General features: G+C 42.4%; 1 protein-coding gene across 4 annotated transcripts; it reads left to right on the top strand.

The window, feature by feature from the left end:
• The first annotated feature begins 37 nt into the window (after nucleotides 1–37).
• On the top strand, nucleotides 38–22,163 carry tulp4a (TUB like protein 4a). 4 transcript variants are annotated; one of them, XM_028397152.1, is made up of 14 exons: nucleotides 38–95; nucleotides 1,274–2,236; nucleotides 10,321–10,449; nucleotides 11,204–11,365; nucleotides 11,779–11,959; nucleotides 13,365–13,472; nucleotides 13,603–13,769; nucleotides 13,943–14,167; nucleotides 14,312–14,546; nucleotides 15,571–15,715; nucleotides 15,998–16,142; nucleotides 16,288–16,381; nucleotides 16,497–19,909; nucleotides 20,006–20,122. In XM_028397152.1, the coding sequence occupies exons 2-14, from the start codon at nucleotides 1,985–1,987 to the stop codon at nucleotides 20,120–20,122; spliced, it is 5,373 nt and encodes a 1,790-aa protein (XP_028252953.1). In that variant the 5' UTR covers nucleotides 38–95; nucleotides 1,274–1,984. The 4 variants fall into 4 exon arrangements, with proteins under 4 accessions (XP_028252953.1, XP_028252954.1, XP_028252955.1 ...); XM_028397153.1 differs by having other exon boundaries at nucleotides 54–95; nucleotides 1,277–2,236; XM_028397154.1 differs by having other exon boundaries at nucleotides 84–183.
• The last annotated feature ends 179 nt before the right edge of the window (nucleotides 22,164–22,342 follow it).

The following is a 22,342-nucleotide window of genomic DNA, read 5'->3' as shown; positions in this document are numbered from 1 at the left end:
TCACGTGCCGGTCATGTGACGCAGCTGTCGGGCCCTGCCTGTGTACAGTAGAAGGCTGCAGGCAGAGGAAGCGGCAGCAGCGGGACAGAGACGAGGTAAGCGCTCCACTGGACCTGGATGTTTCTTCGGCTTTGTTGGTGATGTGGTTGCCATTATTTTGGCATTTTGTCCACCACGCCACTGGTTTGTAGTCATTTTCAACAGCTACATGCTAATATTAAATAAACCTCAGAATAATTGTGAGGCTAACGTGCTAGCGGCGGGTGGACAGAGCCAGCCTCCGCTGATGATGGTTCAGGTTCTGCTAGCTGGTTGATTAGCCAGTTAGCTTTCACCGTTGTTTATAGAGAAGACAACATTAGGTGCCAGAGTCAGCCAAAAAAAACTACCGAGCATGTCGGCTAGATTAGCACAAAGCAGACAAATTAATACCGGAAAGATTAAACCCGCGGTTGTCATGATTTGATTCGTTAAACCCACAGAGCTCTCCGCCTTCATCCAACATCCAGGGTCTAGCTAGCTGCTGCTAGCAGGCAGCTCACTGTGATGATGTTTCAGCAGTAACTGTTAGGTTGTCAGTAATTGTAGTGCGTCTCTGTTCCATTACGTTAGCCTAACAATAGGCTGACATGTGTTGTTTATTTTTCTACCGGGATTAGATGCGTATACACAAACATTTCTGTCCAGTTTATCCAGTGTTATTAGAATTGGTGAGGCTGTTGCGTCTCACAACAACAACTGTCGTTATTTAAATATCGATTAAACAACTGTTGTATATCGGGGCATCTTTATCGCGGTTTGTAACATCTGTTGGTGTTTACTGCCCTGCTATGTCTGTCGGCCATCGTCGGATTAATTTTATAACTGTCACTATCAATCTTCTCTCCTCTTTTTCGTATTTACCTCTCGTCTTATTTTTTAATTTAAGCGTTTGGCCACGAGAGGCCGCTTTGTTTCTTCGTTATTGTTATTATTAAAATGATTTATGGTTCGTCTAAATAATTCAGCAATTAGTTATTAAATACCCTTCCGCTGAACAGGCTAGTCCGCGAAGTGACGCGGTGGCTGATAGAGTAACAAAGTGAGGGGTAAAATTAGGCTAGCGCATTAATATTTAAATAAACATCTGTGGGCTGCAGGTGACTGCTTTCAGCGCTTTAACGCCGCTGGTATCGTGACATTGTGCGGTCTTTATCGTCTTTTTGCACACACACACACTCCTGTTTATTTGGGTTTCTGTATGATAATCTCTTTTTTTATTATTATTACCCAGCAGTCCTCTATGGAATCCCCGGGCTGGTTGAAAAAGCAGACTGGCTGACGTGATGACGTTACCGGGAGAAGCGGGTCTCCTGAGGGCTGACAGCTGATGGAGAGGAGTCCCTGCTCCTCCTCTCTCTCACACACACACAGCCGGGATCAGATGAGGAGGACACGGATTTGCAGAAAAACGTTACATCAACTGGAAGCACCAGGACGTGTCGGATGGAATACATGGTTTTGAGTTTACATGACAAAGCTTTTTTGCGGAGGACTGTTTCCCCTCAGCTGACATTAGTCTGGATTTTCACGGTGGATTTCTGATTATCTTTACGACACTGTTATTTGTTGCCTTGTCGTTGAAAGCGCATCAGCAAGGCAGCTTACTGATCAAACACAATATGACTTGAGTGCCTTTTGCTGTGTGTCCAGCCCATTTGGCTACTTGACATTATCAGTCCAGCAATGCTAAAGTCCACCGTTTTGTGACGTGATTCGTGCTTTAGGGTGAGTTTTAATTGGTCACCTTTAATCAGTACAGCAGATCACTGAGATAGCCGAGGGAAAGATCAAGTACTATGCACGGTTGTCGCTGTCTCGCACCCGACACCGAACCTGTAACCTCGGCGGAGGAGAGGCGCTCCTAACACAGTCACTCCCCTCTGCAAATCCTCCCTCTGGGTACTTTTGGTTTTCTTCACGGGGGGTGTAGAGAGCTGCAGGGATGTTCGCCGCCGTGGAGCATGGCCCGGTGCTCTGTAGCGACTCCAACATCCTGTGTCTGTCCTGGAAGGGCCGGGTGCCTAAGAGCGAGAAGGAGAAGCCGGTGTGCAGGAAGCGCTACTACGAGGAGGGCTGGCTCGCTACCGGTAACGGCCGAGGAGTTGTTGGGGTCACGTTTACGTCCAGCCATTGCAGACGGGACCGGCCCACCCCACAGAGAGTGAACTTCAACCTCCGAGGGCACAACAGCGAGGTGAGTGGACTAGTCTGCTGGGCTGTTTGAGATTAATTAGTGAGAATAGTTTTCCTTTTGTTATTTAACTAAGCGATAATAATGTAGTGCTCCCTTTTGCTGTCTTACAGATAAATCAAAAGGTTTAATACATGCTTAACTGGTATATCATTATTGCATATAATACAAAAGTGCAACTTAAAAATAGAAAAAGGTAGGAAAAGTGCCTATCTTTAAAGATTGTTAGTACTGAAATTGACTCTTCTGTTAAGCTTTGAGACTAGTGTACTCTCCAGTTTTGGAAGCATGTCAGATAATGATGTTGGAATTACAACTTTAATCCTTAGATTATTGATCCCAGAGGTCCCCTTGTCAATGTTGCACTTGTTGGTCTTGCATGATGATGCTTGCACAAGTGTATTTTTTATTTAACCAGAACATCTGGAGTTATCAGTTTTGTAAGGTATACATGGTGTGACCATCTCCCTGCTGGTCCTGGTCAAACACTGTGGTGCTCCACTCTCTGGTACTGCTCTTATCTATAGTGATGGGAATGCCATCCAGTGTTCCCCACCACTTGTTCAGTGAGATTGTTTAGATTGTGATCTGAAAGATTGGACAAATGTCCTAGTCTAATAACTGACGTGTGTGTATTTCTGTCAGTATATAATAATGCTGGTAAAGTGTAGATTGCAGGTTGCATTTTCTCTTTTAGTGGGTGAAGCTGTGGGTCAGATAGAGTAAGGTGCTGTGTCAGCATTCCATAAGCCAGGACGAATCCCGCACAGAGTGACTGAGGCGAAGCAGAAATGTCCATTGCCTTTGTCTACATCAGCATGGTGCAAGTACTGAAATGTTGCTTTTGTTGTTCTGGTGTATTCACTGTGGATGAGGTTAAATTGACATAAATGTAATTAATGTAGCTTTATCAATCTTTTAAGGAAATTTAAATTCCTTAGGATACATCTAATTTTGTGTGTTACAGTGGGCAGTATCAGTTTTTACGTTCAACTGTCAGTGTGTAATATTTTATATCTTTACTTTGTAGTTGAGTTGAGTGTATCGCCAGTGTACCACGCTTTATTAACTATTGTCATTTGATTGCTCTGAATGTTTGTTTGAACAGGATCGTTTTCACACTGTATGTGGACATTTAAACTTGAAGGGAAAAAAAATCATACAATTCCTTCTCCTCTGCCTTTGCTCTAGCAGTCACAGCGGTAAATGTCCTCTCCACTTCCACGCCTCATTCAATCTAAAGCAATAAATAAATGCTTTGGGAAATGTGGGATCAATCACTCACCCACCCTATGCATAATTTGAGTTTTCTGACAGTGGTGAAAATCACACTGCCTAATGAATCCTGTCAAGTTATGACTGATCTGTACACTCTCTTACATCATTTCTCACTCCAACTCTGATGAGGAGCGGACAGAACGCAGAATATGTTTCAGAACACAATGGAAACGACCCTTAATTTAAATTTACCCTTAATTTAAATCAAGCAAAAACCTTTAACAACAATATTTAACATTTCAAAATGTTGCTGTCACATCCTGTCACGTGCTCTGACAGAATCATCCTTTATACATCAGCATTGTCACCAAGATCTTGTTGCTGGTGAAGAGTGTCCTTTCATGCAAGTCAGCTCAAGTCATGTTATAAATGCACACAAGGGAGGTGCAATATGAACTAATCCTGTGGGAGTCTGATCCTGCCAAGATCAATACTCGTGCCAGCGTCCTTAAGTTTGGCCATTATTCCTGTTGATGTATAGATCTGAGTGTCCTGTGATCATTCAAATGTAAGCAAGTGTCTGAATGGATGTTTCCTTTGGACTGGGCCCAACTTGGGCAATGTAGTAAAGTTAATGCCAGATCTTAAGCTGTCAGACATCTGGTAATGACAGGGCAGACGGATGGAGGACTGTTCCTGTAGTGTGTGATGCTGCCAACGTTTTGGATAGGTTTGATTTATACTTAAGTTCACGCTTGATGGAGGTTGGCATTGAGATAAAAGCATCCAGCACAAGCACTTTTATGTTGTGGTGAAGCTCATTGTTGTCTTGCTGTAGCACATCCTCTGAAGTCTTTCATGATCTTCAGATAATGAGAAGGTTTTCTAGGTCCAGTAATGCATTGTAATGAACCCCTGTTCTCCTTTCTATGTCTAATGCCCATCCAACCAGGGTGAGAGATAATTACAAGGTACCAGCTTCAAAAAGGAGCAAGGTGTATATGTGTGTTGCTAAGATCCTTTTGTTCTGTCTCACAAAACTTGTCTCACTGTTTTCACAGTGGATGTTACAACCTAGCACTTTGCTCAGCAAACTGTTGTTATTGTGTAACAAAATGAATTTGTTCGAAAACATTTTGGTTTGTGAGGCGTTTGAGGACCAAAAGGACTACAAAGGATTTTCAAACAATGTGGTCTGTGGTCATATTTTGTCTTTGTGTCACCAGCCATCACAACATGCTGCTGCTGTGATCTAGTGTCCTTGGAGCCTAGTTTCAATAGTTAATTCAAGCAAGCAAGAAAGACTAAAAGTAAATCATAAGTATGTTTCACATGTCCTAATAGATATTTTTATTATATATATTCCGAACATGAGACTAAACAAAGCAGAATGACATATTAGAGACTTTTATGGTACCTTTTTCTTAACAAGCATGCCAGATTGTAGGGGTTAAAAAATGCTTACAATAGTTTAATGATTCTTTGTAGACCCAAAATAAACCAACCATGCAAATAAAAAAAGAACATTTGTTCAAGACAGTTTGGCCCTACACGTCCTGGTACTATTTTTGTACGATTTTAAACAGAACTGCTAACCTTCAGCAGCGGGACTGTCACTTAGGCTACACTGAAATAAAATTATAACATAGATGAAAGGACCAAGTTTAATATCTTTTTATATGATTTTTCTGATGCTGCAAAAATAATCCCTCTGAGACACGTGTCGGAATAGATCAAGACTTCTTTTGACAACCCTGTGTTTTTTTCCATCACGATGCTTTCAGATGCTGAACAGAACAAGCAGCTAGTCACTAGGAGTCCATTCTTTCTCCATGAGAGCTGAACATTCAGGACAGGCCTGACAATGACTGTCAGCATATTGACAAGGAAATGTTGGTCACAACAGGAGATTTAGTTAAGTAGTTTGCCAGTATTCTGTCATCTGCTAGCTGTGATATTTGTCTCATGGTAAAGATATATAGGGGCAGGGAAATTGTAGATTTAGTGCTGTCAGATGGTTACATCTGTATTCCATATGGAGTATCTCTATATTACAATATAAAAACATGTGCACTTACTGGAAAAAAAACAAAACAGTAAAAATGGGTATCTTCTATACATTGTCATTGCCTCTGAGTGACTGAAACCCGTTTTAGACATTATTGAGTTTTAGTTTAACTGCTGAAACTGTTGTTTAGACACTGCAGTTAAAAACGTATCTTAATTTCCCTGCCATTCCCAAGACGATTGTGGGTGGATTCTCTTCCAAAGGCAGAAGTCCCACTTGTGATTATTCCCTTGAAACAGGATCAGGGATTTTCTCTAAGGAAGAAAGCAACGAGTACCAAAGGTCCTAATCCAACAGAGACAGGTGACACCAGGGCACAAAGCATGTGTTTACCACTTCACCGTTTAGGTTGAATTCTCAGTGCAGCCACTTTGGACTTCTATGGCCTACACTCACTGAATTGTGTCTGATCAGTTGTCTGATCAGTCCTTACACTAGTGCAGTGAAAATACTTTTGCCAGTTTATGTGACAAATAAACCCAGAGTACCAATTTACTGATATATCAGTAGAAATAAATCTGATAAGATTCCCTCTCTGTTGCTCACTTTTCGATTGTGTTGAGGGACATTTTCATGCATTAAAATCTGCTTCCTGGCCTTATAAATAAATCCTCTTGTAGAGCGGGGGACTGTGCAAGAATTAACATTGATCAAGGACCTGCTTAGGACTTTCAGTAGGTAGGAAGGAGGCATAGGATCCTGCGTGACTTGTGTGATGCGCTACAGCTCTTCTCAGACTTATTGAGGTCTAGTAAAGACTGCAAAGCACCACCGCATTCTATCTTCCTCCTGACATAATCTCCTTGCAGGTCACTATCCAACTTGTCTCCTTCTTGACAACTTGTTTTCTGCTCTCTCCTTATCTGACTTCTTGACATTGGAAGCCTTGATTAGGTTTAAAAAGTACTTGACCCCTTCTCTGCATTAAAATTGCCTCACCAAATGTGCTTAGTTGAAATGGCTTTGGTGTGCTAATCCATCCCTGAAGAGGACATGTTGCATAACACTTGAGGTTGGCTGCTTCTTCAGATTCAGGTGTACATGTCCTGTCACTAGGAATTTTCCAAGAGGGATATCATTTCAGATAATTTTCGCTGTGGGTGGTGTGAAATCAAAAATCAGACAGACACATCTACATACAGACATATGCTCCTTGTTCAGTCATGCAGAGCAAATGACAGGAAATATAAAGACTTGAATGATATTTTATATTATTTTTTATATTTCAGAGGTGGTTTTAATGTATTCACTGTGTTGACAGGTGCTAATGAATGTCATGAGTGTTTTAGTGTATTGCAGAATCTTAATAAATTAATAATAATATAATATTGCAATTATTCTTCTTGTACTTAAGTCAGCCTGCATAAAAAAATCACAAATTGCATGGCTTTCTTTGTTCTTATTCCCTCACTGTTTTATAAGCCTTTAGCTGCAACCGCTTCACAATGCATCATTTGTGCACCGATGTACTTGCCAAGCTTTATGCCACAGTAATAACCAGTGCAAATGCCCTTATGACAAAATACTATTGATTTAAGCTTTTATCACGTACTTGACCTACTCATAAACATCTCAGATTCGGCCTCTACCAAAGGTCCCATCCCATTGCTTTTCTGTCACGTTGCAAATCACCCCTGTCCCACTTTGCTCACTCTGACTTCCTTGCTTTTGTGTCAGCAGAGTGCAGCGCTTTTCTTTAATTGCGTTTTGTGACTGATTTAATATGATGTCAGACCCAGAATCAGAGCATGCAGAGGCAGTTATAGAGAGAAAGGGAAGAGGAACAGGAAATGAATGAACAATTTTTTCCACAGATATTTTTTAACTGATGTGTTTGTCATAGTCACCTGTAATCTTAGCGTTGCAGGACAAAAGATAATTAATTAACCTTTGTGCATTCAGCTTATTTTACATGTAAACATATGCCTTGAAAACAAAATTCTCAGTGCTGTTGGTGCTGGTGTTGACATGAACTCCTGTGCTCATGATTGCACCATGGTGACACTGCACTGTCACTGTGTCCTTTTGGTTCTGCTGACTCCAGTGCAACCCAAAGCTGTCCCTTGATTTGATTTTGTCTCCTCAGTTGAATTGCTATGGTTAGCTCATCTCCCAGTCCTTTAAACTGCATTCATGTAGAAGGTGTACCGTGGAGCAGCAGCTTAGATTTGCCATCTGTGTCAACAGTGGAGGCATTCAGGTGCAATCTATCCAACTGTCTACACAAGCAGTGTAACTTGGCAGATTTAGTGAAACACAAGTGTATTTGTCACTATTTGCACACATTTTATGCCTGTATCTACAGTAAATTGATTCCTTAACATGACCTAATGACCAATATTGAACCTGTACAAACACAGAGCACTAGAGTTACTGCAGGTGTGATGACATTGACTCATGCTGCTCCCTTGTCGGCACTTACCAAGTCCCAGCAGGAGGCCAGAGCTACAATGACAAGGCAAAGCACCAGGGATTGAAGGCCATGCCAGCTCTTCAAGCCATAGTTACTAATGACCATTTGCAAAATTTGGAGAATTTAAAACATCTTCTCTTATAACATGTTTAGGATAGAATAGTACTTGTCAAGTTTTCCTTAAATCCCCTTTCTCTTTATATTTGTGTTTTAAATGTATTTAATTTTTGTCAAGATCTTTGACGTAAAATATTCAAGTCACAGTCTGTTCGACAAATCAGTGTTTGATAATGAATACGTTTTCACATGTCTAGATATGTTTATCTGCCTTTCCTGCCTGTGATCCCTCTGGCTCCATATCGTCCAGTGGCTTTTCACCTTATCCTGTCGGTCTCCATGTGACGTCTGATCTCACAGATTGCTGCGTCATGAAAAGGTGCTCAGCTGTCCCCCTTGCGGGATGCCTGACCAGCTCGCACTAATCTCCACTCTGAGCTAAATTTACAAACAGTTTATTCTCACCTCTATGGGGGTGCAGTTAAGTGTGTACACACACGTGAGACACAGCATGTGTAAATCCCAGGCTAATGTATCCTTTTTAGACTTCTTTGTTAGTGTACATACATTGTATGAATAATGTTATAATTATGCAAGCCAGAGCTCATACCTAATCTAAAGCCTCAAGTTTCTGCTGGCAGGAACTGTATTATGTTGTATAATACCATCCGGGAAATCCATTTTGATCACCAGAGGTTGCAGACAGTGCACGGATGGAGTAACAACACAGATTTGTGTTCCTCCAATGAGATTCTTGTGCATGGAAATTTGTTATCTTTGACAACAGGGCTGCAGAGGCCTGTTAGCTTTGCACCCAACGAGCACAACTTGCATGAGTGATTGCTGTGCCTGAATGATGGATGGCAGGCTGTTTTTAATGGACCATGAACATGGTCAACTCGGAAAGACATAGAGACCTTAGCTTGCTGACCTGCAACAGGCCAGTTCTCGGTATGTCCTCTCCCCTTAGGTTTTCTGCTGATATGTGCATAAAGAGCCACATTAGGATATATACTTCTAGGAGTTTGGGACTGAAAACTGTAACTCTTGCTCACAGGACACCTTAATGCTTAGGGAGCACAGCCAGGAGAGTAATGAATGTTCACTTTCATAGGGCTTTACATAGTATATTTAAATATATCTAAAACACAGATAAAGACTATATGATTTTTTATTTAAACAGAAGATATTTTGCCATAGCTGTTTATGAAAACATTTACAATGCAATATGGTGCTCCTACATTTATGTTTCTTAAATTGCCTTTTCTCAGAGGAATATAAGGTTCTCCTATAGACACAGTGGGACTTATTTGAGTGATATATTGGACTGTGAGTGTGCTGCACAAGTTAAGGAGGAGATCATGTTGTTTGGAGGGAAAAAAAGAGCAAGACAGGCTGGCTTATCCAACTCTCTGCCACTGATCTACTGGAGGTGCACTCGGAGAGCGTAAGCCCCACTAAAACCTGCCCTGTGTTGTGTGTTTGAGCGTGTACAGCCCACGTGCTTCACTCAGCAAGAGCAGAGCTGCTCCCTTCTTAGGATTATTCCTCTGGGAATAGGCTGAGTCACGCTACAGAAGACCAGACCAGATAGAGACACAGAGAGGGGGACTGGATAGAGGCTGTAATAAGGGGCCCTTCAAAGATGAGTGACAGGGACAAAAAAGCAAAACGAGTTCTAGCAGTGTTAATTGTACCTACAGCTTATTGAAATGATTTTCTATATATATATCTACGGACCTCAGGGTACTGCTGCTAGAACATATACACTGCGAGACTACTGTATAGTGTTTTTTTTTCAGGGATGTCAATGCATTACTACAGTCAATGTCCCTTCACCTATTTGCAACTGTCTTTTATATTACAAGTCATAAAAAGGGATGTATATATATGTATAAAAATATGTTAAGGTGGAATCAAGGTGGAATGTTCTGAATTTGTGGCCTGGTATAAATGCCTCTCATTGTCTGTAATATTTAGGATATTAGCAGTTCCTTTGTGACTGTTTCAAAATGAGGTTAACCCACTTTGTGATTTATTTCCGTCATGCTTGACGCTATTTTTAGCTGATTGAAATGTACGAACTTGGATTTTGCTTTCTGAATTTTAGGCATTCAAATGATGCTCCTTTTAGTTTTAGAAAGTGTGCAGACAAGAGTGTAGTTATTTGATCAAGGGCACTTTGAAAGCGCACTTTGTTGTTGATCATCTCACAATATGTGTAGGTAATAAGAGATGGGTGTGTATCAGAAAGGCCAATGCTAAAATTTGATTGACACACTGTTTGGAATAAGTTCATTTTTCTCTTTCTTTTCTATTTGTGCTTTTAAGGTGGTATTGGTGCGGTGGAATGAACCCTTCCAGAAACTGGCTACGTGTGACACCGATGGAGGGATTTTTGTTTGGATCCAGTATGAGGGCCGCTGGTCTGTGGAGCTGGTCAATGACCGTGGAGCTCAGGTAAGAGACAGAAATTGCCAAGAAGGAAATCAATAATTAAGTGAGTTTTTACTTAGACTTCCTGTAATGTACTTTGCACATGTACAGAAATAAAAATAGTTGTCATGAAAAAATAATGGGCTATATCTAAATATGGTAACTAGTATGAGAATATAGAACAGGAATAGGTTGGAAAGAATCAGTCCAGGCAACAAATAGTAAGGAAGAATATCTTACAAAATATGTCCAAATTAACTCTTTAGATAACATCTTGTACCTTCATATAATTTTTCAGTGTCTGAACTATTTTCCTCTTCATTTTCCAGCTGGGAAATAAACTGTTTTTTTTCTGACCTTGCTCTTGATTTAAGCAAACACGGGTTGAGTGGGCCCAATTAATCAATCACTGTCATCTGCTGAGATGACTCTGACACATCCTGACAGCATCTTATCAGTTTAGCTACTAGACGACAGACTCAACAGTAGCCTTGCTTTTGTATGGCCTGTGCTTTTTAAGATGGCATCTATACTCTTTTGCCCAGGAGGTTGAAGTTTTGTGTTTTAATTCATACAGACATACAGTATTTGGACAGTATCTAATATTGGTATTAGGAGTATTCCTCCTTCATAATCCACTTTATGTTCATGCTTATTTTGTCTAGGAAGGGAGACTGTAGAATAATGAATTGATTACTTAATGTAAAATGTAAATTTAGTTTGACTATATTATACTAACAGCAGTTCATTCCTACCTGACATGCTATGTCCCATATAGGTAAGCGACTTCACTTGGTCCCATGATGGCACCCAGGCTCTTATCTCCTATCGTGATGGCTTTGTCCTGGTGGGCTCTGTCAGTGGACAGAGACACTGGTCCTCTGAGATCAACCTGGAAAGCCAAATTACCTGTGGCATCTGGACTCCTGATGACCAACAGGTAACATACAAGTATACACTCTATCGAAGGATACAATAATTGCTTATCACACATTTCAGTTTTTTTATGTGGCACACAGTATGTAAACTTGTTGTTCAAAGAGATTATCTGAGTGACAGGAAGTGTTAGGTGAAGTGAATGTGTTGTTGGTTTTGTTAGGCTATGTTTTTTCTTCCGTTCTGTTAAATTGTCAGATCAGTTTGGCTGTCATCAGGTTTTCAGTGTTTATCTGGGAACCTGTCCCTGTTCATTGCCTTCAACCCATTTATGTCTGTTTCTACAAGTTTTTCCCCAAGTGATATGCATTTTACTTAAATTTCTTTGCTTCCCGTCATCTCCGTGTCCCTTTTGGTCTTTGTTCTTGGGTGTCATTTTTCTCTTTTTCTAATACCCCTTTATGGTTTCTTTCCCAGGTGTTGTTTGGTACTGCAGATGGACAAGTCATAGTGATGGACTGCCATGGGCGCATGTTGGCTCACATACTGCTGCATGAATCGGATGGTATTGTCAGCATGTCCTGGAACTACCCCAGCTTCCTGGTGGAGGACAGCAGTGAGAGCGACACAGACTCTGATGACTACTCCCCACCACAAGGTATCTTGTTTAGGGTTCGATTTGAACCTTGACCTGTTTAAGACCCTCTTTTTTCAGTCTCTCTTCAGGCTTTCTGGTGGCCTAAAGATTGGGACACACAAAAGCAATGTTTCTGGTTCATATGGGGTGTTTTACTTCCTAATCATATGTATCACATATACTATTGACAAAGTGATGCATTGACTGAATTTAAAGATGCAATTGGTCTGTGTTGAAGTGCTAGACCTGTTTGGTGTAGTTGGTAAGTGGATATACATCTATTAAAGGAAATGCAGATATGGACAATGTGTTCTGGGTTTATATAATTATGCGAAAGTGCTGTTATTTACTTGTGTCGCATCATTTTCTAAGTCAAGGAACATCATGTGAGGACATGTTCTCACCGGTGTTTGTGTTGCAATCACCATTGGTGCCTCGTGTTGACAGTCTGTGATGCGCTTTAATGTTAGGCGGATTAGGCATTTTAATGACGCTTCAGAGGTGGAGAGAAAACTATTATCTTCTTCTCTATCTGAGGATATATAGAAAGTATCTGGTACACTGAGGTGTGACTAGTCTCACAAGCGTATAGCTGCTTTCACTGTTTGCACCAGGCACAATAACAAGCTCATATTATTGGTTCCTGTTTTGTTTTTGTTGCCTCCTTTTCTCCTCAGTGTAATTACTCCCAGTTGCTAAGGCTTTATTGGTGAGGCACTGTCCTCCTCCCGCTATGCTGTCCTTTCCCCTCCCTTTGCCACAAGCCAAGTGGTAAAGCTAAAAACTGCTTGCCTTAGCTAAAACACTCATTATGCTCTAACTCATGGATCAAACCAGTCAAAAGGAATTGATTGGTCCCCACAATTGAAATTACCTCTTCTGTCGACAACCTGACCAAGACACTAGGCCACCCCTTTTTTGCCTGCCAGCTGTCTTCATCATGATGTATGATGATGACCCATTGTCACTGCACAGCACAACATACCACATTTATAGCACCATCATATATCTGATTTAATGCAATGCCTATTGTAAACTGCTTGCTATAGGGATGTAGTAGCTGTTATTGAGCTGAAAGTCAAAAGCAGAGGTATGTATTCTATTTGTGTTGGTATTTGGGTCACTGCAGTAAAAGGACGGACAAGGACAGGATATTTTAATAGAAATGTATGGATGGATGGTTTCATATAGTATATAACAAAGACAAAAATGCATTCCTGTGTAATGTCACTAAAATATTAAGGGGTACTAAATGTATTCTCTTTAAAATATTACAATATTTTAAAAGGTTTTTGATCTTATGAGCAATGAAAACAATCAAAGTAAGCTGGACAACAGAAGTCCAACCCTGATGCAAGAAAGTCAGTAGTACACCCTTTTGACGACCCTCACTTCCATGCTGCCTGTTTTTTGTTTCACCTCTCAGTGCACAGCCAGAAACCACTGCTGACAGTCAACTTCACCTCCGGAGACATCAGCCTGATGAACAACTACGACGACCTTTCCCCCACCCTCATCCGCACCGGTCTAAAAGGTGTGTGGGTGTCTTTATCGCTTATCCAATTAATAGCCACATTTGCTCTTTCTTTGTTTTATTGCTTCATTCTCTCGCTCAGTATGTTCTTCTATTGGACTGCTGCTCATGTGTTTTTCTTCTGTCATAGATGTTGTGGTCCAGTGGTGCTCACAGGGAGATCTACTTGCAGTTGCAGGGATGGAGCGGACGCTCCTCTCCCCTGAGAACTCCTGTCCTCCACCCACCAGGAATGCCATTGTCAAGTTCTATAATGTTCGGGGCGAACACATCTATACACTGGATACACCAGCACAGGTGATCTGCTGCAGCTGCAACAGGAAAAAAGTAGTCAGATTACTTACATATGTGTCAACAAGTTTAATCAAATTTGCATTTTAAATTGACACTTACCTGTCTTTCATACTGGACTTTTACCTTGTGTTGAATGGGGTGCTTTCTCTAATTGTATCGTCTCTTTCATACTGCAGCGCCCCATCACTACACTCTGCTGGGGACACCGGGACTCTCGTCTGTTCTTGGCATCTGGCCCAGCGCTCTATGTTGTACGAGTGGAGCACCGTGTCGCCACTCTTCAGCTACTTTGCCAGCAGGGGATTGCCACCGCAGTAAAGGAGGAAAAAGATGTTGCCAAGCTCACCATGCCTTCCCGCCTCTGTTCTTACGTCACTACCGCTTTTGTCCCCACCATCAAGGTAACATGGGAAAGGCAGGGTTTAGCTCCATTAAAATATTGTGCATACCAAAAAGCCTAGACAAACCAACAATTAAAGTTAGCGTCAGCTTTTATGTAATTGTGTTGCATGAAAAGTGTTTAAACTACAACTTCCCATTTTCAGCCTCCCATCCCAGATCCCAACAACATGCGTGATTTTGTGAGCTACCCAACAGCTGGGAATGAGCGTCTGCACTGCACCATGAAGCGAACAGAGGATAACCCTGAGGTCGGGGGGCCCTGCTACACTCTGTACTTGGAGTACTTAGGAGGTCTGGTGCCTATCCTCAAGGGCAGACGAATAAGTAAACTGCGCCCTGAGTTTGTCATTATGGACCCCAAGACGGATGGAAAAACGGGTAGGATTGAGTTTTGCATCATAATTGTAACCTAGAAAAAGCTGTTAAACTATACAAAAATATTAATATTTGTGCTAATAAGATGCAGGTCAGAAATAAAACAATAACTTAAAAAACTCATTAGACATCCCTGTTTGTTTTAAATGAGCTGTTACTATCCCCTTCCCAACATAATGGTTGGTTGGTTGGGAAAATGTATTTTATTGTTTTTTTTTTGATAGGTAGTCTTTGTGCTCTGATTTGACCCTAAAATATTTCTTTTATATAAGATTGTCTGCGTACAAATGAAAATTCTCATTAAAAGCACTCTGTTTATTCCTTCGAGACACGTTTCTGACATCCTCCAGTAGTTTTCTGGGTTTTTTTGACTTGGCACTCAGAGTATCTTTTAGTCACATAGAGCAGACAGGGCCCATGTTAATTAAAAGCTGCCTAATGGGGGCTCTGATGGCCCCTGGGTTCCTCATAAATCAACCAGTTCCCTCCCCACGCAGTGATAAATGAAGCCAGCCATGAAATGGTTCCAGCCCATTCATACTTTAATGTCCATCAAATAAATTAGCTTGACCTAAACTGGAGCAGCAGTGGTTTACAAACTACATGACTGTGGAAGAGGAGAAGTAAATCTACTGAGACAATGAATGGGTTTAATGTTTATTTGTAGAAATGGTAAAACATTGAAACTTGTTGTAACACCATATTATATATTTTTATGAAGATTCTAAGACGTTAGGTCATTTTCAGTCAAGACGGTTGAAGCAAGGCAACTGGACTTGTAGAATATGCTTGAAGGTTTCAAAATGTTTTCTGCAATATCATATTTGAGCATTTCATATTTACATTTTCAGCATTTGTCTGAGCCCTCGAAATACCTATTTTAGCAGTGAACGTTACAGCTGTGGTAGTTGGTTAATGGCTGAAGCCGAGAGTACAAATGAGATCTCATAGTTGTATTAAATCAAGTGATGGTAAGTTAACTCAAAAGTGTCTCATTTTGTGTCATTGTGGTATTTTGTCTCTTCAGATGAAATATACGGTAACAGTCTGATATCAGCCATGATTGACAGCTGTAACTGCTCAGACTCCAGCGACATTGAGCTGAGTGATGACTGGGTTGGCAAGAAATCCCCAAAGATATCCAGGGGTAGCAAATCCCCCAAACTACCCAGGTAACTAAACACCTAAACTTGTGCTCACCTTAGCATGCTGTGTCTAACTAATCAGTGTTCCTGATGATCAGTCTATTGTGCATTATATTGGAGGGATGGAATGGTGGCCTCTAAACAGTAATAACCATTTCCCTGTGTTTGAAATTAACCTTCTTATATTAACCCATTACATTGATTTTTTGTGGAATGTTCTGTTTTTGCTTTTTGCTTCACTGCATGCCTAAACCTTTTTTTTATTTACTACCTTCTCTGTAGAGACTTAGTTTGTCCCTTTACCAACAGGATCAACATTGATCCAAGAAAATCGCCCAAACTGTCACGCGCCACACAGGAGATCTCCAGGTCCCCACGTTTACCAATACGGAAACCCTCGATTGGGTCACCCAGTTTAACCCGGAGGGAATTTCCTCTAGATGACATCACTCAGGTAATCATCAAATTATATTCACCTTGTGAACCCAGCAAGGCAGCATGGACGGTCCACAGATTAGGCATGCTGCTTGTGTTTACATCACATAATTATATCCAAATATTCATAGATAATATCAACATTCTTTGTTTTTGTGTTGCAGCAAAATTACCTTGCTCAGGTCACATCCAATATTTGGGGTACAAAGTTCAAGATAGTGGGACTAGCCACATTCTTGCCAACAAATCTTGGTGCAGGTAACCATTCAACAGTTTTGTCTTGGCAAATTAAACTACCAGAAGTAACAAAAAAGTAAATCAATCCAACTTATCTATATCTTGTGTTTTCTTTTCTTTGTTTCTTACTCCTTAGTTATCTACAAGACAAGCCTCCTCCATCTGCAGCCCAGGCAGATGACCATCTACCTGCCTGAGGTGCGCAAGATTGCTATGGACTATATCAATCTGCCTGTTTTCAGCCCCAATGTTTTCAGCGAGGATGAAGATGACCTGCCTGCCACAGGCCCTGCTGGGGGTGCTGATGACAACCCACCCTGTACTGTGAACATACCCATTGCCCCCATCCACAGTCCTGCCCAGGCCATGTCTCCTGCCCAAAACATCGGCCTTGTCCAGTCACTCCTAGCCAATCAGAACGTTCAACTAGACGTTCTAACCAATCCCACAGCAACCCCTGCTGGAGCAGCTGCAAGTGGGTCAGACCAAAGTCAGGACACCATCCTGACAGCTCAGTACACAGTGCCAGCCAGGTACTCCAGTCCGGGTCAGGTCATTTTTGGTGGATTGGAAGTTGGTCGCTTAATGGTTGGACCTCCACCTACTCATCATCCCTCACAACAGCAACAACAGCCAGGTCAACAGCAACAACAGCAGCAGCAGCAGCAGCAGTTACTACAACACCACCAACAAATTCAGCATCACCAACAACAGCTTCAGCAGCAGCAGCAGCAACTCCAACATCAGCAGATGCTTCAGCACCAACATTTACAACAGCAACAGCACCTTCAGCAGCAGCTCCAACACATACAGCAGCAGCAGCAGCAACAGCAACTCCAGCAGCACATACACATACAACAACAGCAACAACTGCAACAACAGCACCAACAAATGCAGCAGCAGCTGCAGCAGCAACAACAACTGCATCATCAGCTGCAGTCACAGCAGCAGCAACAGCAGCATCAGATTCAACAACAGCAGCATCACCATCAGCTTCAGCAACAGCTTCATATTCAAATCCCTGTTTCCTCTATGTCATCAGGACAGCCATCGGGTGCAGCTCTGCACCAGCTACAGCCAGGGGCTCTGCAGATCCAAATCCCTCATTCACCTGCTGATTTAGTGGTTGAGAGAACAGTGGGTAGTGAACATGAACACTTACTGAAAATAAAAACTACTCGGTCAACTCCACAGCTGGCTGAGGGGGACACAGTGGTGTTCAATGCTCCTTTAGAGCTCAGCAAGATGAACCCCCCACCCCCATATCCTGGTACAGTTGCTGCTGCTGTGGCTGCAGCAGCAGCTGCCGCTGCCTCGGCATCAGCCTCTACTACAGTCTCCAGTGCTGCATCTGGAACAGGAGGTGGCTCTGGTGGAACTCCTCCCCCTGGTGACCTATGTCTGAAAAAGGGAGAGTTCCAGCTTTATCCTTCAGGTCAGCAACAAGCACAGTACCCCACACCACTGGGCTATGAAAGGATAACAACATTTGACAGCAGTGGGAACGTAGAAGAAGTATGTCGTCCCCGTACACGCCTTGTCTGCAATCAAAATGTCTACACACTCCAGGGGCCTGGCAGCTCTGCTACTCTCAGGGTCACATCCTCTTCATCCTCTTCAACGGCTGATAAGAAGATCCAGCTGCCATATACCTCTGCTACACTCAACAGGCTAACTGCACCCCGCTATTCCATACCCAGTGGAGACCCGCCTCCATACCCCGACCCAGCCAACCAGAGCAGTGCTGTGACCAGGAACCCTGGACAGAGGCTTGACAGCAGTCTGATCCACGCCACACTCAGGAGGAACAGCCGAGAGGCTGCTCTCAAAGTTTCCCAAATGCTGGAGCCACCTAGACCACTGCCTCCTAAGGCTAAAAACAGTACTGCACTTGCAGCCTCATTCCAGCAGAGGGTACCAACAGCCTTATACACCTGTAGTCAGTGTAGCAGTGGATCTAGTGTTGGAGGAACAGCTCCAGGGAGTGCTAATGGAATTGCAGGAGGAACTATTATCAGACAAGATTTCCCTCCAGGGAATGGAGCACCACATAGCACCGTTATCGTTCACTCTAACAGTACTACTCCTCTGGCCTCCCAGTCCTCTTATAGTCTGATGAGCTCACTTGAAGGAGCTGGGACTGCAGCAGGAGGAAGTAACAGAGACAGGGCTGATTATGTTAATTCAGCATTCACAGAGGATGAAACGCTGAACCAGTCACTGAGGCATCTGGCATTAGGAGGAAATGATGCATCAGGACTTGTTGTCAAACGCCCACCTCCCTATCAGTGGGATCCAGCTGCCACAGAGGAGGTGTGGGTTCCTCAAGAAAGGACAGCAACTTTGAATTCCGCTGGCCCTCCTGGACCACACAAACCACCCCCTCTTATTCTCAGCCCAGCTCAGCACTTGGATGTAACCAGGCTGCCTTTTGTCCTTTCTCCAAAGTCCCCCACCAGCCCCAGCGCTGCATCATTCCAAGCTGCCGCAGCAGCTACAGGCTACCAAATCTCTCTCCAATACCCCCCTGTAACTGCCTACTCTGGAGCCCAGCTCCAACCCATCCCAGGGTCACCACGCCCCTGCACCTCCCCAAAGGAGGTAGTGGCACCAGTGCCCTTCTCACAGCAGGATGCAACCATTGTGTTACCACCAGGTTACCCTGCCAATCTAGCCAATTTAGCCTGCTGCCCCCTCCCACCTATGTATCCAGGAGGAAGTGCTTGTGCTGGGCTTCCCATTCCTCCCATTGCCCTCCATACACCTTGGGGTACCTACAACTCCTGCCCACCTGTGCCCAGTCCTGCAGTGCCACTACCACCAAAAGCCTCCCACATGACAGTAGATAAAAATGTTCTCTCGCCACCTCCTCCTCCACCCCCACCCCCTCCACCACCCCCAGCGGAACTGCAGAGCCATGGTGGATTACAAGAGGCCATGGCAGAATCAGGGGAAAGTTTTCAGGAGGTGCTTTCCCTGACTGAAAGTCCTGTGCCACAGCGATCTGAGAAATTCAGCAAGAAGAACCGCAAGCGAGTGGATGGTCGGGCTGAAGAGGCCAATGTACCACCTCTGGCTGAAGGGAGCAAGTCAAAAAAAGAGGGCAGAGCTCTCGGTGATTTCAACTCACTCATCTCTAGTCCACGGCTGGGAGGAAGGGACAAAAAGAAACTAAAGGGTCAGAAAGAGCAGCAGTTGAAGGCTAAGAAGCTGAGTAAGGCCAATGCTAATAGTGAGTTTCAAGACAGTTCAGAAAGTGAGCCAGAGTTATTCATCAGTGGGGATGAGCTTCTTAATCAGTGCCAGAGCAGTAAGAAGGGCTGGAAGAGTAAGAGGAATCTGAGGGCTGCCAGTGACCTTGATGAGATCAAGTGTCGAAAAGCCAATGAGAAGGAGGATAGAGGGCTGGGCAGTCAGGGGTTTGTGTATGTGATGGCCAACAAGCAGCCACTGTGGAATGAAGCCACTCAGGTCTACCAGCTGGACTTTGGTGGGCGTGTCACTCAGGAGTCCGCTAAGAACTTTCAAATTGAACTGGAGGGCAGACAGGTAAGGCAGCTCCAGTTTAAATAATACAACTCTAGTGAAGTGTTAGTGATAGTACACTTTGGCTACGTGTTGATTAATTTTTTTTTTTCTGCTTAGGTGATGCAGTTTGGAAGGATCGATGGCAATGCCTATATCCTTGACTTCCAGTATCCCTTCTCTGCTGTCCAGGCCTTTGCAGTGGCTTTGGCCAATGTCACTCAACGCCTCAAATGAGATGTTCCCTCCATCCTTACCCTGAGTTATATCTGGGAATAAATGCAAGTTGTTGAAGGGATACAGCTGTTTCATTTGAGATGAATCAACTTTTAGAGAGAGAGGACTAAAATGAGCCTTGGCTGTCAAGAGAAACACAATCACGCTGCACTACACAATGCTGCCACTAGAGTCGGTGCAATAAGCATTTGTTAAGAATGCTGTCAGATCTGCTCCATTTGGCAGCCAGTGGCACCCTGCAATGCATGTAGGGCCAAAGAGCTGAGCTTTGGTAATCATCATGCAAATAAATGCTGCTTTAGCTAGAAGAAGCTTTTAGACATGATAACCAGTTGTTGAACTGAGAGAGAAAGAGAGATTGTCAAGGTGCAGTTTTCAAAAGAAGCAGCAGTAATACTTGAAAACCACACTCTGGAGATCAAAGTTGGTTTTCCCAGAGCGCACAGGTACTACTGGGCACTGAAATCCATTGCTGTACAAACCTTTAGTGAAACAGTTACCACTTTATTATACTGCTTTTGCTTTTAGGATTTTATTAAATGACTAAACATATTGGAGGGTAGGAGCGTCCTTTTGTTTTTGCTCTCTGCCATTCTTTTTGTTACTATCTCAGTCTTTCTGGGCTGGAATTGAGGTTTAGATATATGCATCATTATTTAGGAGCACTACTAGAGTTCAGACTTTTCACTGTTGTGAAAGGTGTGACACTGTCAAACATTTGGGAAGGTAAATACAGCTGAGGTGAACTGTAGTCTTTTCCAGATGAGGCTTTTTGAAGGAAAAAGAAATGTCTCTCTGTTACATGAATTAATTTATATGTACATATTGTTTATCTATTCAGATATAGATCGATGATTGTCATTGTTTGTGATTTACAATCCTCATACATTGTCATCAGTTTTCTTTCCTGCTTTATTTGGGAGACTGAATTTGAATATTGCTGTGTAGTTTTGAGAATTCAGATGGGAGTGGCGTACAGAATGGCTTTGGCTGACATATCCTGTTCTTACGTGATTCTACATATGGTGACATGGGCGCCAAAGAAGCCGGCAAGGCCTAGACTGACAAATTAAACCTCTGGCATGAAGTGATTTGTCACCCGCTGTCACTTCTGTGAAGTGAGTATTTAGTTGGGGGGCTGTCCCTGCTCTTAAAGACCACATTAAACATGTAAGCAAGGTACAGGAAATATTTTTGTATATTTCATCTATGCCATTTCATACACTTTTCAGAAGTCATGTAAAATGCATATCAGTCATATGTAAATGTTGTAAAGAGACTTTGACAGACTTCTGTTTACACCTGTCTGCACTGTGCTTTAAGTGTCATTTCAGGTGTGGAGCAAAGCTGTAGTACTGTTTAGCTTAACAGCTACAACCACAAAATAACAGTTAAGCTGAAGTCATTGTTACTGAATGATTTGAAGTCAGAACTCCAATGAAGAATGAAGCTATTGACGTCTGTCCATTTCAGTAAGCTGACTCTGGAATCTGAAAAGCAGGTTAATGTTTTCAGACAGTGAAGTTTGTATTGAGCTAAGGATGCAGAGCAAGGCCAGCATGCCATAAAATATGAGGCAAATATCTAGAACTTTTATCTGCATATGTTGGAAAAGAGCAAAATGAGGCTAAATAAAATCGTGAAGGTGTTTTAAGGTACACCTCAAATATTTGTGCCAAAATGCATTTACTTAAAAAAAAACAGTTGGAACAAACAGGCCTAGAGGGAAGTGTAACTTCATCTTTACTGGAAAGAAAGCTGTCACTTTGGACCAGCTCAGTTTTGGTCTCTGAATTGATGAGATTGTTGCGTTCTTTTGTGTGATCTTTCCATGTTACAAGATGCATGTCTGTTAGTAAGGGGTTGTATTGGTGGGAGGACCGAAAAAATATAATATTTTCAGATCCTAAAAATAAAAAGAACATGAGCATGTCATAAAAATACCCATCTTTTTTGTGTTTGTAGTGCAATATTTTGTTATGATTATTATCCTTTGTCATTGCTTTTGACCACAGTTCGATACCGTTCTTTTAGTTCAGCATCTCTGTTGCTGTTCTGTACATTTTATTTATGAGAATATTTCCTTAGGGAGATAAAGCATCTATACATACTGTATATTGTACAGTTTTATGAACATTTCTTTGTATTGATATAAGTTGTGTGATGGGAATGTTGGGGGGGTTGGGTCAGGGGGGGATGGGAACAGGCAGATTTTCAGTG

Source organism: Parambassis ranga, chromosome 24, assembly GCF_900634625.1.
Source record: "Parambassis ranga chromosome 24, fParRan2.1, whole genome shotgun sequence".
Taxonomy (NCBI): domain Eukaryota; kingdom Metazoa; phylum Chordata; class Actinopteri; family Ambassidae; genus Parambassis; species Parambassis ranga.
Note: the sequence above shows the minus strand (reverse complement) of the source record. Positions and strands in the feature narration are given on the sequence as shown.